At 47.1% G+C, this 16,977-nt stretch overlaps 1 protein-coding gene across 1 annotated transcript in view; it reads right to left on the reverse strand.

The window, feature by feature from the left end:
• The window catches only part of SCAF11 (SR-related CTD associated factor 11), a 580,274-nt gene that overhangs the window by 144,728 nt on the left and 418,569 nt on the right, over nucleotides 1–16,977 (reverse strand). The window contains exon 11 of the mRNA XM_030217091.1: nucleotides 12,599–15,709. Coding sequence (XP_030072951.1) covers nucleotides 12,599–15,709 — 3,111 coding nt within the window. The remainder of the gene's footprint in view (nucleotides 1–12,598; nucleotides 15,710–16,977) is intronic.

Here is a 16,977-nt window from a genome sequence, read left to right on the forward strand (position 1 = left end):
AATCAGAATCAAGATTCTGCAGTCTTGCTTGAGTTTCACCAAAGTCTTCCCCACCAGAGGTATGGGAGGATATGCGTACAGAAGGCCCTTCCCCCAATGAAGGAGAAAGGCATCAGACGCTAGCCTGTCATGGGCCTGAAGTCTGGAACAGAACTGAGGGACCTTGAGATTGAGCTGAGTGGCAAAAAGATCCACCGAGGGGGTGCCCCACACTCGGAAGATCTTGCGAACCACGCCCGAGTTGAGCGACCACTCGTGAGGTTGCATTATCCTGCTCAATCTGTCAGTGACTGTTGTTTATGCCTGCCAGATACGTGGCTTGGAGAAGCATGCCGTGCTGGCGCGCCCAAAGCTACATCTGGACAGCTTCCCGACACAGGGGACGAGATCCGGTGCCCCCCCCCCCCCCCCCCCCGCTTGTTGATGTAGTACATGGCAACCTGATTGTCCGAATTTGAATAATTTGATTGGACAGCCAATCTCTGAAAGCCTTTAGAGCGTTCCAAACCACTCGCAACTCCAGGAGATTGATCTGAAGACCCGATTCCTGGAGGGACCAAACTCCCTGGGTGTGAAGCCCATCTACATGTGTTCCCCACCCTAGGAGGGATGCATCCGTTGTCAGCACTTTTTGTGGCTGAGGAATTTGAAAAGGACGTCCCAAGGTCACATTGGATCGAATCATCCACCACTGAAGGGAATTGTGAAAGTTGGTGGACAGCTGAATCACATCCTCTAGATTCTCTACAGCTTGATACTACTGGGAACCTAGGTTCCATTGAGCCGATCTCATATGAAGACGAACCATGGGAGTCACATGAACTGTGGAAGCCATATGGCCGAGAAGCCTCAACATCTGCCGAGCTGTGATCTGCTGAGACGCTCTGGCCATGGAAACAAGAAACAGAAGGTTGTTTGCCCTCGCCTCGGGGAGATAGGCATGAGCTGCCTGTAAGTCCAGCAGAGCTCCTATGAATTCTAGTTTTTGAACTGGAAGAAGATGGTTTTTTGGATAATTTAGAACAAACCCTAATAGCTCCAGGAGTTGAATAGTCATCTGTATGGACTGTAGAGCTGCTGTCTCAGAGGTGTTCTTCACCAGCCAATCATCGAGGTAAGGGAACACATGCACCCTCAGTCTGCATAGCGACCCTGCAACTACTGTTAGGCATTTTGTAAACACCCTGGGCGCAGAAGCGAGACCAAAGGGCAGCACACAATACTGGAAGTGCTGTGTTCCCAGACGGAATCGAAGTCCAGAGAGCATAGCCAATCGTTTTCCTGAATCATGGGAAGAAGGGTGCCCAGGGAAACCATCCTGAACTTTTCTTGGATCAGGAATTTGTTTAGGGTCCTTAGGTCTAATATGGGACGCATCCCCCCTATTTTCTTTCGCACAAGGAAGTACCTGGAATAGAATCCCAGCCCTTCTTGCCCTAGTAGAATGGGCTCGACCGCATTGGCGCTGAGAAGGGCGGAGAGTTCCTCTGCAAGTACCTGCCTGTGCTGGAAGCTGAAAGACTGAGCCCCCGGTGGGCAATTTGGAGGTCTGGAGATCAAATTGAGGGAGTGCCCTAACCGGACTATTTGAAGAACTCACCGATCGGAGGTTATGAGAGGCCACCTTTGGTGAAAAAATTGTAACCTCCCCCCAACCGGTAGATCATCCAGCACAGGTACTTTTATGTCGGCTATGCTCATGTGGAGCCAGTCAAAAGCCCGTCCCTGCTTTTGCTGGGGAGCTGCAGAGGACGACCTGGGCGCACGCTGTTGAGGCAAACGAGCGCACTGGGGCTGAGCCAGAGAAGGCTGTCGGGAAGATGGAGTGTACTTACGCTTATTGTAAGTATAGGTAGATGCTGAAGGCACCCGTTGGGAGAGCCTGTCGAGGGCGATTTCCCGTTGGTGGAGCTGTTCTACCACCTGCTTGACTCTCTCACCAAAAATATTATCCCCCCCGGCAAGCCGCTGCTGGGTCCAATTGTCCAGGTCAGAGGTACGCAGCCATGAGGGTCTGCACATCACTATAACTTGAGCAGCGGACCTGGATGCAACATCAATAAGCACCCCTGGACAGGAATTTACGACGTGCCCTCAGCTGCCTGACCACCTCCTGAAAAGGCCTGGCATGCTCCACAGGGAGCTTGTCCACCAAGTCCGCTTCACATTGTTCCGCATATGAATGCTTGTGTAGAGCTGGTAAGTCTGAATTTTGGACATGAGCATAGAGGACTGGTAGGCCTTCCTCCCAAAAGAGTCCAGGGATCTAGATTCTTGTCCCGGGGGCGCCAAGGCAAAATCCCTAGAACTCCTGGCTCTCTTGAGATCGGAATCCACAACCATAGAGTCGTGAGGTAACTGTGTCCTCATCAACTCAGGTTCTCCGTGAATCCGATACTGGGACTCGGCTTTTTTGGGAATGGTGGGATTAGTTAGTGGTTTCATCCAGTTCCTAAGCAATGTCTCCTTAAGGACATTATGCAAAGGGCCAGTGGACGACTCCTTAGGTGGTGAAGGATAGTCAATGACCTCGAGCATCTCAGTCCTGGGCTCATCCTCAGTTACCACAGGGAAGGGAACAGCCACAGACATTTCCCGCACAAATGAAGAGAAAGAAAGACTCTCTGGGGGAGAAAGCTTTCTTTCTGGAAGGAGTGGGATCAGAGGAAAGATCACAAGACTCCTCAGACGAGAAATATCTGGGATCTTCCTCTTCGCCCCACGAGGCATCCTCCTCGCCCCACAAGGCATCCTCCTCCATGTCGGACGAAAGTTCTCGAACTGCAGTTCGAAACCCGGCCCGTCTTGACTCGAAGGAACAACGTCCTCGATGACGACGTTGAGAGGTCGACTCCCTCCAACGACGTTGACCTGGGTGGCAGCTGAAGCCACCTCACCATGGGCGGAGAGCCAGCCGGCACTTCCATCAACGGTAACGAGGGCGCAAGCACCCCCAGTACCGGCACAGACTGACACAGCAGCCCTTCCAGAAGGCCTGGAAGGATGGCTCGGATGCGCTCATCCAGAGTGTCTGCTGGGAAAGGCTGTGGGACCGGTGCAGGAGTTGGAGGCAGAATCTGCAGAGGGCGAGGAGGTGGTACCGGGCTGTCCGATGACAGACATCTCTTGAATGGAGGGCGAGCGGTCCTCCCAGCGTCGACGCTTCTCTGGTGCCGAATCCTTTGACACCCCGGAGCTCCCAGTACTGTGTCTGGAAGGAGACCAATGGCGATGCTTCTTAGCCTTCGCTCAAGGCACGGCATTGGTACTCCTCAGTACCGACGAGGAGGACGTGGAATCCACACACCTCCTCGGGCTCGGGTCCAAAAGTGGTCGGTACCGATAAGCCTGCATAGAATGAGCCGTCGAGACTCACTTGATGGCTCACTGCTCCCAGCGTGTGGTGGTCTCCGGACAGCCATTACCTGCGCTCCCGATGTCGATGCCATCTCCGGTGCCGACATCGATGCCCCCAACCTCGGTACCGCTGTCGATGCCAAAGTGCCGGTCCCGCTGAGCTTGTCTCGACGCTTGTGTCCGCTTTTTAAGGCTGAGACACATGAGTCGGGGCGATGGTCGGGCCCAAGGCACTGGATACACCACGCGTGGGGATCGGTACCTGAGATTGCCCGGCTGCACCGACCGCACTTCTTGAAGCCACTGGGAATCCTCGATGTCATGGACTGAAAAATAGCAGCGGTGAAGTCAAAGTTCTCGATGGTGGCAAAAAAGAAGGGTACAAAAATGAGAAGCGCATACGCACGGTCTAAGAGGGCAACGAAAAGAAACTTAAGAAGGGACACAACCCTAAAAATATAAAGGAAACTTTTTTTTTTTTTTTACAAACAGCTCAAACAGAGCAAAAAAAGAAAGAAATGAAAAAAAAAACAAGGCGGAAAACCCACGAAACGAAGGCTCTTTTCACAGGAGCACAGAGAGAGACCGAAAAACAGCTGCTCCCTTACCGCAGAAAGAAAAAGACTGAGCGGGACTCTCGCGCGACGGGCGGGAAGATGTCTGCGCGCTCAAAGGCTCTAGCAAACTTTTGTTGCTAGGAAGAATTCCGTTCTTCGGGGGCTGCCGTCAACGTCACCCAGTCGTGAGAAGAAGCAGCCTGCTTGTCCTTGGAGAAATGCAGGTTACAGGGGGGAAAGGGAGGTAGAGGGTTGGGATTGGGAGGTGGAGGGAGGGAGTATGGTTGGATATATGGTGTATGTTGGTACAGGACACTACCCAATGGAACAATACCTGGATCATGACTGGATAGTCAGTGGATATGTGTTTTGTTACCTGGCATCATGTGCAGGGTGTTGGCCCCTGGCGGAGGCTGGGACGTTGGAGCTTGTTTGAAAGTTATAGATAATCTTTGTTGGGGGGGGGGGGTTGTGTTTTTTTTTTTTTTTTGGGGGGGGGGGAGGGGTGGCTTGAACATTTTATCCTGGAATGTTGCTGGGATTACATCCACCATGAAGTGTACAAAAATATTAACGGCCCAATAGCGTAATCATGCCAACATTGCCTGTATTCAGGAAACCAAATTAAATGATGCAGAACACATGAAATTACAAAGGGGCTGGGTTAATGCTATATACTACTCATCAGCAGTACATAAGAAGGGGGGAGTAGCCGTTTTAGTTTGAAACAATCTTCCCTGCAAAATTCGGGAAATTGGGAAAGATGATATGGGTAGATATATTTGCCTGCAGATTACGCACAGTGGCCAGGCATTCTGTCATTTAGTTGTATATGCACCTAATAACTATGACCATACATTTTTTTGAGACTTTAATACAGATAGGACTGAAAGACATGTCCACCCCTCTGATTTTGGTGGAAGACCTAAATCGAGTATTGAAAATGGACATTTAGCGCTCTATAGGACAAGCTGCACCCAAAGAGCGGAGTAAGGGAAGGGAGTTAGATATTTATGTAACACACTTAACTTAGTTGACCTTTGGAGACTGTTACACCCAGGGGAAAGGGATTACACCCATCTCTCTCAGGCTCGTGGCACACGGTCTAGACAGAACTATATTCTTGTGTCTCAGAGATGTTTTGTCAAAGTAACTCAGGGGGAACTGGGCCCTCAGGCAGTTTCAAATCATGCCTTTGTCAGGGTACACTTGAACTGGGGAGACCCAGTTCAGGGTGCAAGAAATTGGCGATTTCCCTCATATCTATGAGGTGATACATAGATCAAGGTGTACCTGGCAGAAAAGTGGCAGGAGTATTCCAAATTCAATGCCCAACATAAAGACACTCCTCAGCTCTTCTGGGATACAGCAAAAACCATCCTGCCAAGGGACATTATTGCTTTCATAGCGGCCCGCAAACGCCATCTTACTCAGAGTACTTTATATCTAGAAAAAAAGTTGATTATCGCAAAACGAATGCATATGCAATGTGCTACTCCATCCACACGTAAAGTCTATTTGGCCACCCAGGCTACTCGAAACAGTTTGATACATGAGCGGACTAGGAAAATGTTACTGTTTAGGAAGTACAAATATCATCACTTTGGTAATAGACCGCGGTAGGTTACTGGCCCAAATCACGAAACAGAGTCAGAGGTTGTGCTATGTCTTTAGTCTCCACACTGTAGTGGGTCAAGTTTTGCATACACCACAGGAGATAGCCCAATTCTATGAGTAACATAGTAGATGACGGCAGAAAAAGACCTGCACGGTCCATCCAGTCTGCCCAACAAGATAACTCATATTTGCTACTTTTTGTGTATACCCTACTTTGATTTGTACCTGTGCTCTTCAGGGCACAGACCGTATAAGTCTGCCCAGCACTATCCCCGCCTCCCAACCACCAGCCCCGCCTCCCAACCACCGGCTCTGGCACAGACCGTATAAGTCTGCCCAGCATTATCCTCGCCTCCCAACCACCAGCCATGCCTCCCAACCACCGGCTCTGGCAAAGACCGTTCAAGTCTGCCCAGCACTATTCCCTCCTCCCAACCATCAGTCCCGCTTCCCACCACCGGCTCTGGCACAGACCGTATAAGTCTGCCCAGCACTAGCCCCGCCTCCCAACCACCAGCCCCGCCTCCTGAGCTTGACTAAGCTCCTGAGGATCCATTCCTTCGGCACAGGATTCCTTTATGCTTATCCCACGCATGTTTGAATTCCGTTACCGTTTTCATTTCCACCACCTCCTGCGGGAGGGCATTCCAAGCATCCACTACTCTCTCCGTGAAAAAATACTTCCTGACATTTTTTTTTTGAGTCTGCCCCCCTTCAATCTCATTTCATGTCCTCTCGTTCTACCATCTTCCCATCTCCAGAAAAGGTTCGTTTGCGGATTAATACCTTTCAAATATTTGAACGTCTGTATCATATCACCCCTGTTTCTCCTTTCCTCCAGAGTATACATGTTTAGTTCAGCAAGTCTCTCATACGTCTTGTAACGCAAATCCCGTACCATTCTCATAGCTTTTCTTTGCACCGCTTCAATTCGTTTTACATCCTTAACAAGATACGGCCTCCAAAACTGAACACAATACTCCAGGTGGGGCCTCACCAACGACTTATACAGGGGCATCAACACCCCCTTTCTTCTTTAACTACCCGAGCTAATAATTTGCCTGGGCGGTTACCATATTTATGGAACTGACCACGATGGGAGAACAGCTGCTTCTTCATTTGTTCATGAAGAAGCGAATTCAAGGCAGCTAGGGCCGCTGTGACATTGTCATAGTTCTTCTGGGAGGGGTGACGTATATGGGCTCTCTTCGCCTGTTGGTACCTACGCTCCAAAAGGAGGATCCCCTGCGGAATCCTCCTATTCTGTGCGCTCACATAACTAATAATCTCTCCCTCATTACTGCTTTTGATGTTTCCCAAAACAATGCTGGCTCATCCATGTGAGCCGCGTTCGTGGCCACAAAAAGGTCCCATCGCTTGATCACAAAGTCACGAAAATCTCTATCCTCGAAGAGATATGCCGGGAATCTCCAAGTTCTCGACAGCCCCACCTCATGGCCCATCGACATATCCACCCCGACCGGTGTATTGGCAGAGATTACTACTGGACTCAAGTCTGCTGCGACCACACGTGAGAATAAGGATGTGGAAACAAAGATATAATCAATCCGCGACCAGGTCCGGTGGGCCCTCGACAAATGAGTATAGTCTCTCTGCTGAGGATATAATAGTCGCCAAGGGTCAACCAGATCCATAAGTCTGCACATGTAAGGCAAACCCTTGCTCCTAGCCAACGCTCTCCAAGCCCCAACAATGGATCTATCTAAATCCGGGTCTAGAACCTGATTAAAATCTCCCGCTATGATCCAGGGGGCGGTGTCATATTTTAGGCCTAAATTAACCAGCGAGTGAAAAAAGCTAGCATCATATGAGTTGGGGCCATATACCGCACACAAATAATATTCTCGTCCCAAGAAATTGATATGTATCAGGATGTACCTTCCCCCTGGGTCTTTTGCCACCAATCTCGAAGCACAAGGTAGCCCTCGCTTGATCAATATTACCATGCCCCCCCCCCCCCGTCGACCCTCTGAAGATGAGAAATAGCATTCTCCCTCCCACTGTTGGTGCAGCTTCCAGTGCTCCTCATCAGAGAATTTTGTCTCCTGCAAACACGCTATAGAAGCCCCCTGGCATTTAAGTTTGGAAAGGATTTTTGAACGTTTAATCGGAGATGTGATCCCTGCTACATTCCAAGACACAAACCGTACTGGCTGGGCCATTAGCTATCCCAATCTCTCATTTCATTCATTGCAGTTCCAAGCTCTTTGTGAACCCCCAGCTGCCCAGCCTCAGCTGAGGGTAGACCAGCTATTCCCAAAGCACCCTAGCCTCTTCCACGCCACACCTACTCCCTTGTTCACACTTGCCCCATACACTCTGACCACATTCACCCCTAACCTCCCTCCCATTACCGCTCCTACCCCATCCCCTCTCCTACCCCCCTCCTCACCCCATCCCTTCCCCATTCCCTTCTCCCCTCCCCACACATAACCCACCTCCACAAGAACTTACCACCACTCTGCATACAGGGGTGGTTAGAAGGGGTCTGAGACGCTAAGGAACCCCATCCTCAGCCCAATCAAAATTTAAACATTCAGTCCCCAATATCTGGAAATTAGTTCTTGGCAATGTTGATGGCCGGCGCCTGGGCAGGGAACTTCTCCGACTGAAGGTCTCCAGACCAGTATGCTCCCATCAGTTTCCAACTCAGGGCATCATATCAGAACCTTGTAAGTCTTGCCCTCTCAGCTGCAACTTAATCCCAATCTGTAGCTTCACTCAATGAAATGTAGAAACATAAATCTGCGGCTATCTCCCAAACAGCAGCAACATGTTCCCAAGCACAAAGTGGCAGGACACTGCTTGTTCGGCCACTACTCAGGCATTCTGCTGATTCAGCCACTCTAAGGCAGTCTCCGGTTGTGCAAAAGATTTCCATGTGCCATTCGTAAGGACCCTCAAAGGTAGCCGGATATTGTAGCATAAAATGGTGCTGTTTATCCACGAGTTGTGAACAAACTGTAGAGAAGGCCCGGTGTTGCGCCGCTAATGCCGCCGAGTAGTCCTGGAAAATATGTACTAGAGATCCGTCGTATTTTGTGGACTCTCTGCAGTTTTTGTATGCTTTCAAAATGGCCACCTTCTGCGAGTAAAAGTGAAATTTAGCAATCACTACTCTTGGGTGCGTATCTCTCGTTGGCTTGGGGCCCATGCGATGTGCCCGCTTCAAGCGGATTGTTTGGCCCTCCCCCGCCTCTGGGAAGGTAGCCAGCAGCCATGTCTCCAAAGTCTTTTCCAGCTGTGCATCTGGTAGTGCTTCTGAAAAGCCCACAAAGCGCAAATTGTCCCGGCGCGATCGATTTTCTAAGTCCTCTACTTTCTGGAAGCAATCTTGAACAAGCCGAGATAGCCGTTCTAGCTCTCCTGTATGTTTTTGATGACCGCCCTCGCCTCTAAGTCTCCTGTACGGCGCGCTAGCTCCGACGTCAAGGCCATGATGCCTGCGATCTGCTCCGATAATTGATCAAATTTAGGGTCGAGGGCACGCACCACCACAGCTGTAAGGTCTGGAATGAGAGTATCCGAAGTCGGGTGGGGAGGCGAGGCTGCCGGAGATACCGCCGCCATGTTGGATTCCGCGAGCTTCTGTTTCTCATCTTTTTTCTTTGCGCCCTTGGTCACTTGCGCCATCGTTGATCGGGTTATATATTTGTCCATATAGTAGCAACGTATTGTGGGCAAATTGGTGGATCACAGGGTCCAGGATATTGGCGAAAAGTATCGATTCGGACGGGGCTCCGAGCAGCTCCAGCGACTCACGTCCGCTACCGCTCACCGCATCATGTGACCCCCCCCTTGAAGATGAAATTTAATGTGGACAAATGCAAAGTGATGCACATTGGGAAGAATAATCCAAATCATAGTTACCTGATGCTAGGGTTCACCTTGGTAATCAACACCCAAGAAAAAGATCGAGGTGTCATTGTATATAATAATACACTGAAATTTTCAGCCTAGTGAGTGGCAGCGGCCAAAAAAAAGCAAACAGGACACTAGGAATTACTATGAAAGGGATGGAAAATAAGACCAAGAATACTATGGAGTGGAGGAGTAGCCTGGTGGTTAGTGCAGTGGACTTTGATCCTGGGGAACCGAGTTTGATTTCCACTGCAGCTCCTTGTGACTCTGGGCAAGTCACTTAACCCTCCATTGCCCCTGGTACAAAATAAGTACCTGAATATATGTAAACCGCTTTGAATGTAATTGCAAAAACCTCAGAAAGGTGGTATATCAAGTCCCATTTCCCTATAATGCCGCTGTCAATTATGGTTGCCGTATCTCAAAAAAGATATAGTGGAATTAGAAAAGGTTCAAAGAAGAGTGACCAAAATGATAAAGGGGATGGAACTCCTCTCATATGAGGAAAGGCTAAAGAGGTTAGGGCTCTTCATCTTGGAAAAGAAACAGCTAAGGAGCTGAGGAGAGATATGAATGCAGTCTACAAAATCCTAAGTGATGTAGAACAGGTAAAAGTGAATCAATTTGTTACTCTCTTAAAAAGTGCAAAGACTGGGGGACACTCAATGAAGTTACATGGTAATACATTTAAAATGAATAGGAGAAAATATTTTTTCACTCAAGGACTAGTTAAGCTCTGGAACTCACTTCCAGAGGATGTGGTTACAGCAGTTACCATATCTGGGTTTAAAAAAAGGTGTTTGGACAAGTGTAGCATAATTGCCAGGAGCATTTTGATTATTTATAGTGGGTTATAGTAGATGTGTGTGTGTGTGTGTGTGTGTGTGTGGGGACCCTGGCATCTTGTTCACGATGTAGTTGTACTTGCTTACTTCTGAGGGGGTGGGAATGTTTTAGTTTTTCATGTGTTTAATTAAACTATCAGCTAAAATATCCTGTGCACACCCTTCATAAATAAAACTTTAAAAAACATAGATGTATATTATGTTATCTTTATTTTGTGGTTTGTGTTTGTAAATGGCTATCTTAAGTGGCAGGAAACAATTTGTTTATCGTGTACTGTTGAAATTTGGATGTATTAGTATTTTGATTTTGTTGTTTTCTGCTTTGATATTGACAATTTAATAAAGATTTATATAAATAAAAATATGTGGGATAAACAGAGGATCTGTATATAGTTAAGAGCATGCAATCAAAGCAAAATTAAATGATCTTCATACTTTAAACTCTGGCTGCCTTGTTGGGCAGACTGGATGGACCATACAGGTCTTAATCTGCCATTATTTACTATTAGTATAAAAGGCCCGTTTCTGACACAAATGAAACGGGCGCTAGCAAGGTTTTCCTTGGAGTGTGTATGTTTGAGAGTGTGTGAGAGAGAGTGAATGTGCGTGACAGAGAGTGAGTGTGGGTGCGAGTGTGTCTGTGAGAGCGAGAGAGTGTGTGAGAGAGAGTGAATGTGCGTGACAGAGAGTGAGTGTGGGTGCGAGTGTGTCTGTGAGAGAGAGAGAGTGTGTGAGAGAGAGTGTGTGTGAGACAGAGTGTGAGAGTATGTGTGCAATAGACAGACTGTCTGTGAGACCGAGAGAGTGTATGAGATCCAGTGTTTGAGAGTGACTGTGTGACAGAGAGTGAATGTGATATTGTATGAGAGACAGTGTGTGAGACAGACTGAGAGACTCTCACGTCGCTGCGCTCCTCCGGGGTCTGCTCCAGGGGCAGTGATGTGAGAGGCGAGAGGAGCGGCTGTGGCTGCCTGCGGTGCCGCGCTTGCTTTTTTAAAGCATTTTTGTTGTTTTAATAAGTTCTTGGGCCTGGGCGGTGAACTCATGGGGGGGGGGGGGGGGGGGGGAATGGTGGCGAGGCGACCTCAAGGGGATGGTGGGGGGGGGGGGGGGGTGGAGGGTTGAGCGGTGGCGGCGGCGACCTGAGGGGGGCGTGGCGTTGCGACGAGGGCAGCAGGGGCGGGGCCTCGTGCTGCTGTCGTGCGGTTGGTCAGTGCTGCAGCTGACGTAGCCGGAACTAAGTGACGTCAATTCAGGAGATGGAGCCTTACAGAGCGCACGAAAAGGCTTGAAGGCTTCACTTTCTCGGCTTCAAAACATTGGAGGTGTCTTTTATTATATAGGATGGGACCCTTTTACTATGATGTGTTAGGCGCTAACACGTGCGTAACGCAGTTTAAAATGACATACCGCCGAGACACACTTAGGTGTTCTGCATTGACTATTAAATGTGCAAGCACTAATTGCATGCTAACATTTTTTTTTGAGGGGCCGTGTCTGGGGGCAGAGAGCATTCCTGTACTAATCAGTTAGTGCAGCTACATTACCATGCCCTGACAGCACAGAAATAGTACACGAGCCCTTACCGCCTACATAATGGGGGACAGAAATTACACACACACAATAATTTTTTTAATGGTTGTGCACTAAGGTCAACTTTAGCACACGGACATTAATACAAGAAATAGGATAAGGTCATTTTTACGGTTGCAGTAAAAATGGCCTTAAGAGGGAAAACACACATAAGGGCATACTAACCCTACTTCTTATCGCACCTTAAAGGCCCTCTATGTTATTATATGTTACTATGTTACCTCAGATGATCCTGTCACTCCTGCTCAGGATCTTTATTTGAGCCCTGAGTTGAAGATCCTGTATTAAGGTGAAGTAAAAAGAAACATGCCAAATAGTAGTGTGTTTTTTGTTTTGTTTTTTTACATCAGAAGCAATTCCTGATTTGACGAGTTTGCATGATGACCACGCTACCCTATAGTGTGATGGTTTTACTGCAGATTTTTTCACCCTAAAATCCTTACTACATTGGGAGTAAGGTTAGCACGGGAAAATAGAAGGTACATAACTGCTTATTATATTAGCCCCTAAGCTTTTTAAAAAGGCTGACCAGTAGAAGGCAGAGCATATTTAAACTTTATCAGCAGAAACAAATGACTCAAATGATTTTTGGACCTCTTTATCTTCCATATAACAGTAAAAGAGGAGGATAGGAGGCTACACTGAGGAGAGAGACCTTTTAAGTTTGATATTGATTCCTGCAATCTGTCAGGATCAATGGATTTTGATACATAATTTGAAATAGACAAAAAAAAAAGCATGGAATACCTTGCTCAGATATCTCATCTTCAGGCCTTGACCATCCAGCTTGAGGACTTGAAGAGTTTCTTCCTCTTTTTGAATAGTAATTCTGTACATCAGCAGGTAAAGTCTTTCTAACAGCCCAACTAGATGCAGATGTCCACCCAGAACGATCACTGGGCGAGTCAAAATAATCAGGTTCGTTTCTACGCCTGAAGTTTTGATGTTCTGTGAACCTTGATGATTCATTTCCTGAACTGTTTAAATTCCCTGAGAGGGGCTGTCTGCTTTGCCACCGATTTTCACTCTGATTTCTATAACCAAAGCCACCTCTGAAGTTGCTGTGACCACGGTTGCCGCTGTGACCACGGTTGCCGCCTCGACCACGATTCCAATTTGAACCTGAGCTAATATTTTTAGTCCAAGAATCTCCTGAATTGTACCTTTTTCCTTCCCAATGAGAACCTTTAAACCTTTCTGCATTTCTGCTGTTATCTGTTTCAGATTCTATTCTTTCCATTATCCAGTCTGGATAGTCATTTTTGCCTCTCTCTGCTAAATAAGGTTCAGTAACATCTCTGTTAAAATCATATCTATCTCTTCTGAAATTTTCATTTTGTCTCTCTTGGTCATTTCTTGTGTATCTGTCATTTCCTCTAAAGTTTCCTCTAGAATTTCTCCAGCTGTCATTTTTCCACCAACCCCTGTAATTCAGAGAACGATCATCTCGCTCATTCCTGTCAAATGTAGAATCCCCCCACCTTGTTCTTGATCTAGATTGGGACCTACTCCTAGATCTTGACCTGGAATGCCTCCTGTTTCTTCGGTCCCTATTGCGATCCCTCCATTGTTCTTCTTTATCATCTTTGTCTTTGCTTCGAGATCTAGATTTTTGTTTTGGTGAAAAGTCCTGCGGTCTTGATCGGGATCGGGATCTCGTGTGTTCTTTTCTATTATCCTTATCTGGAGACCAAGTTGTAGATGGAGAGTGAAATCTAGATTTTCGAGTTCGAGTCTCCTTTTTGTCACCTTTTTTCCCTGTTATGGAGAAAGTCTCCACATCTTGTAGTTTAGTTTCATCTTTCTTGTCAGAACTGCCTAAAGATGAAATCTGATCTTTTGTTTTTTCTTGCTTTACACTAATTTTTATGTCAACCTCAGATTCATTTGGGTCACTGCAAGATGAGTCATGTAGAACTGAGACTGTTTTACTACTGTTCTCAGACTCTTTTGATTGCTCTGTACTTATTTCACATGGTTCCCCACTTTTCAACTTCTCAGTCAGAAATAAAGACTCTTCTCCCACAGAATGACTTAATTTTTCAGAGGTAAGATGTTCAGATTCTTGCACCATACATTCTGGTGCATCTTCTGATATGCTTTCAGAAGTTTCAGATTCTAGATGCTCAAACAGTTTACTGATTGGTGAATGTAATGGCATTCTGTCCTTTGCAACAGTAGAACTCTGTGCAAGTACTACCTCAAAATCGGTAACATTTTCATTTGCACTCCCAGATTCAATTTTATGAACATATTCCTCACGAGACAATATAGGAGGTTCTCTACTGCAAATGTCTGAGTGTTCTACAGTACACTGTTCTTTAAAACAGTTTTCTGTAAATTCCTCATGTCTTCCAAGGTCACAGCACCTTGAAAAGTCAATAGCAGTCTCTTTAGTAGTTTTAGCAATTTCACAATTGATATCTGGCTGCCGCTCAAGAGGTGGAGCAGGAGAGAGCTGAACATCTGTTTGCTGCTCAAGGGGTGGCGCCGGAGAGAGCTGGGCATCTGGCTGCTGCTCAAGGAGTGGCGCTGGAGAGAACTTGGCATCCGGTTGCCGGTCAAGGAGCAGCGCCAGAGAGCACTCAGCCTCTGGCTGCTGCTTGAGGGGCGGTGCTGGAAGGAGCTCAGTTTCCAGCTGCCGCTCGAGGGGTGGTGCCAGAGAAAGCTCAGATCCTGGCTGCCGCTTGAGGGGTGGCGCCGGAGAAATCTCAGCTCCCAGCTCCTGCTCGAGGGGTGGTGCTGGAGAGAGTTCGGCATCTGGCTGCCGTTCGAGGGTTGGTGCTGGAGAGAGCTCAGTTCCTGGCTGCTGTTCAAGGGGCGGCGCTGGAGAGAGTTCGGCATCTGGCTGCCGTTCGAGGGTTGGTGCTGGAGAGAGCTCAGTTCCTGGCTGCTGTTCAAGGGGCGGCGCTGGAGAAAGTTCGCCTCCCAGCTGGTGCTCGAGGGGTGGTGCTGGAGAGAGCTCGGTACCTGGCTGCCGCTCGAGGGTTGGTGCTGGAGAGAGTTCAATGCCAGGCTCCCGTTCAAGGGTGGGCGCTGGACAGAGCTCAACATCTGTCTCCCGTTCAAGGGATGGTGCCAGATCTATCTGCCGTTCAAGATCTGGTGCTGGATAGAATTCGTCATCCATCTGCTGCTCTAGATCTGGTGCTGGAAGGAGCTCTGTATCAACTTGACGTTCTAAGATTGGTGCTGGAGAGTGTTCTGCATCTGAATATTGCTTTTTCATCAATGCCAAAGGGAATCCTGGATCTGGCTGTTGCTCAAGAGCTGGTACTGAAGACAGGTCTGCCTCAGACTGCTGTTCTGTGTCTGGTGACAAAGATAAATGGGCATTTAAAATCAAACCACAGGTGGGCTCTGTAGACATCTCAATATCAAAGCTCTGCTCTGGAGCTGTTGACACAGCAATCACAGCATGGGCTGGAGAGAGTTCATCATCAGACTGCTGTGCTTCTTCCTGAAGGCATTTTGGAACTGTTTCAGGCATAACAGTATCGCCACTTTGTGTATCACTAGATAATTCCTCAAGATATAAAGATGATCTAAGTTTTTTTTTAGCTGGGGGTGTTTTCTTAGCTGCCCTTTTACCTCTTTGTTTAGGATGTTGTTTTTTTGAATCTTCAGGAGTCTCAATATTTATAGATGAATTATTGCCATTGGGGGTATCGCTCCCAGAATTACTTGACTTAGGTGGGCTTGAAAGTTGGCTAGTTTCCTTAGTTTTGCTATTGCGTGCAGATCTCCTTCTCTCAGTTGTATTTGCAGGCTTTTTCTTACTTCCTTTATTACCAGATGCACCAGAAGCCTGCTTTTTCTCCACCCCATCTTGAGCATGTGTGAGTGCACACGCTCTACCTGTTAAAAAAAAAAAAAAAAAAAAAAAAAGGACAAATTAAATTTAGCTGCTTTTCAATGCTTCCTTTAGTAAAGTAACTAACTCAAAACTAGCCAGCATGAGAAAAATTAAACTGTGTTTTTATTTAATACCTAAAACCCCCACTTTGGAATCATATTTGTGAGTCTCTCTGTTTAAAAGAGCTCCAGTTTAATTCTCTCTCTCTCTGCCCAGCCTCTATATTCCTTCAAATACTCAACCAGAAAGTTGGGCAGGACATGGTAGATCAAGAGAGAAAAAATATGACAGGCCTTGTCCAAGAGCCAGCCCAAAACTATGAACAAAGAGAACTGTAAAATCACCTAGTCCTCCTCCAACCAACATTATTCCCATTAATGTAAAAGGGTAGGGGGAGGGAGGAGTCATCACCTTCCAAGGTCTGTTGAAGCTTCTTCAGGGCCTAATTTAGAGGTCCTTTTACTAAAGAAGTTAAGCCCTTAATGCACAATTAATGCATGCTAACAGGCTACCACAGAATGCATTAAAGCATTTTATGGAAATCTGTCTGCTTTCTCAGGCCAACCAGCATGCTATCTATTTTTCAGAAATATTTTTGCAGGGGGCATGTCATGGGCAGAGAGTAAAATGACTCACCTGTAGCAGGTGTTTTATGAGAAGAGCAGGACACATATTCACACATATGAATGACAACATCCAATGGAACCTGGCACAGGAAAATCTACAGCTTCTTTTCCAGAAGCTTTTGGGAGTCTCACTGTACATGCACACCCGCCCTGACTGTGTGGGCTAGCCAGTCTATTAGAGAGCTTATAAAATACAACTCTTATGGGAGGAGGGTGGGATGTGTGAATGTGTGTCCTGCTGTCCTTGGAGAATACCTGTTACAGTTGAGTAACTTCACTTTCTCTGAGGACAAGTAAGACAACAATTCACACCAGGCTGCTTGAAAACAAAGGACACAAAAACAAACAAATGAGGCCTGAAAAAGGCTAAGGCCTTTAACTATTTGTTTTTTTTTCTGTTTTAATTTTTTTCTTTTTTTTTTTCTTGAACAGCCTGGAATAGAAAATTAGCCGGGGGTGGGGGGATTAGATTCTAGACCTTGAATAGAATCTGTAGGACTGATTGACAAAACTGACAGTTGCATTGGGAATTTTATTCCAAACAGTAGTGAAATGTGAATGTGAGGACAGAAGACTATGTCACAGTTTTGCAATGTTCTGTTGTGGATTAGGAATTGGTTACTGGACAGAAAACAGAGGGTACA

Source organism: Microcaecilia unicolor, chromosome 10 (genome assembly GCF_901765095.1).
Source record: "Microcaecilia unicolor chromosome 10, aMicUni1.1, whole genome shotgun sequence".
NCBI lineage: Eukaryota > Metazoa > Chordata > Amphibia > Gymnophiona > Siphonopidae > Microcaecilia > Microcaecilia unicolor.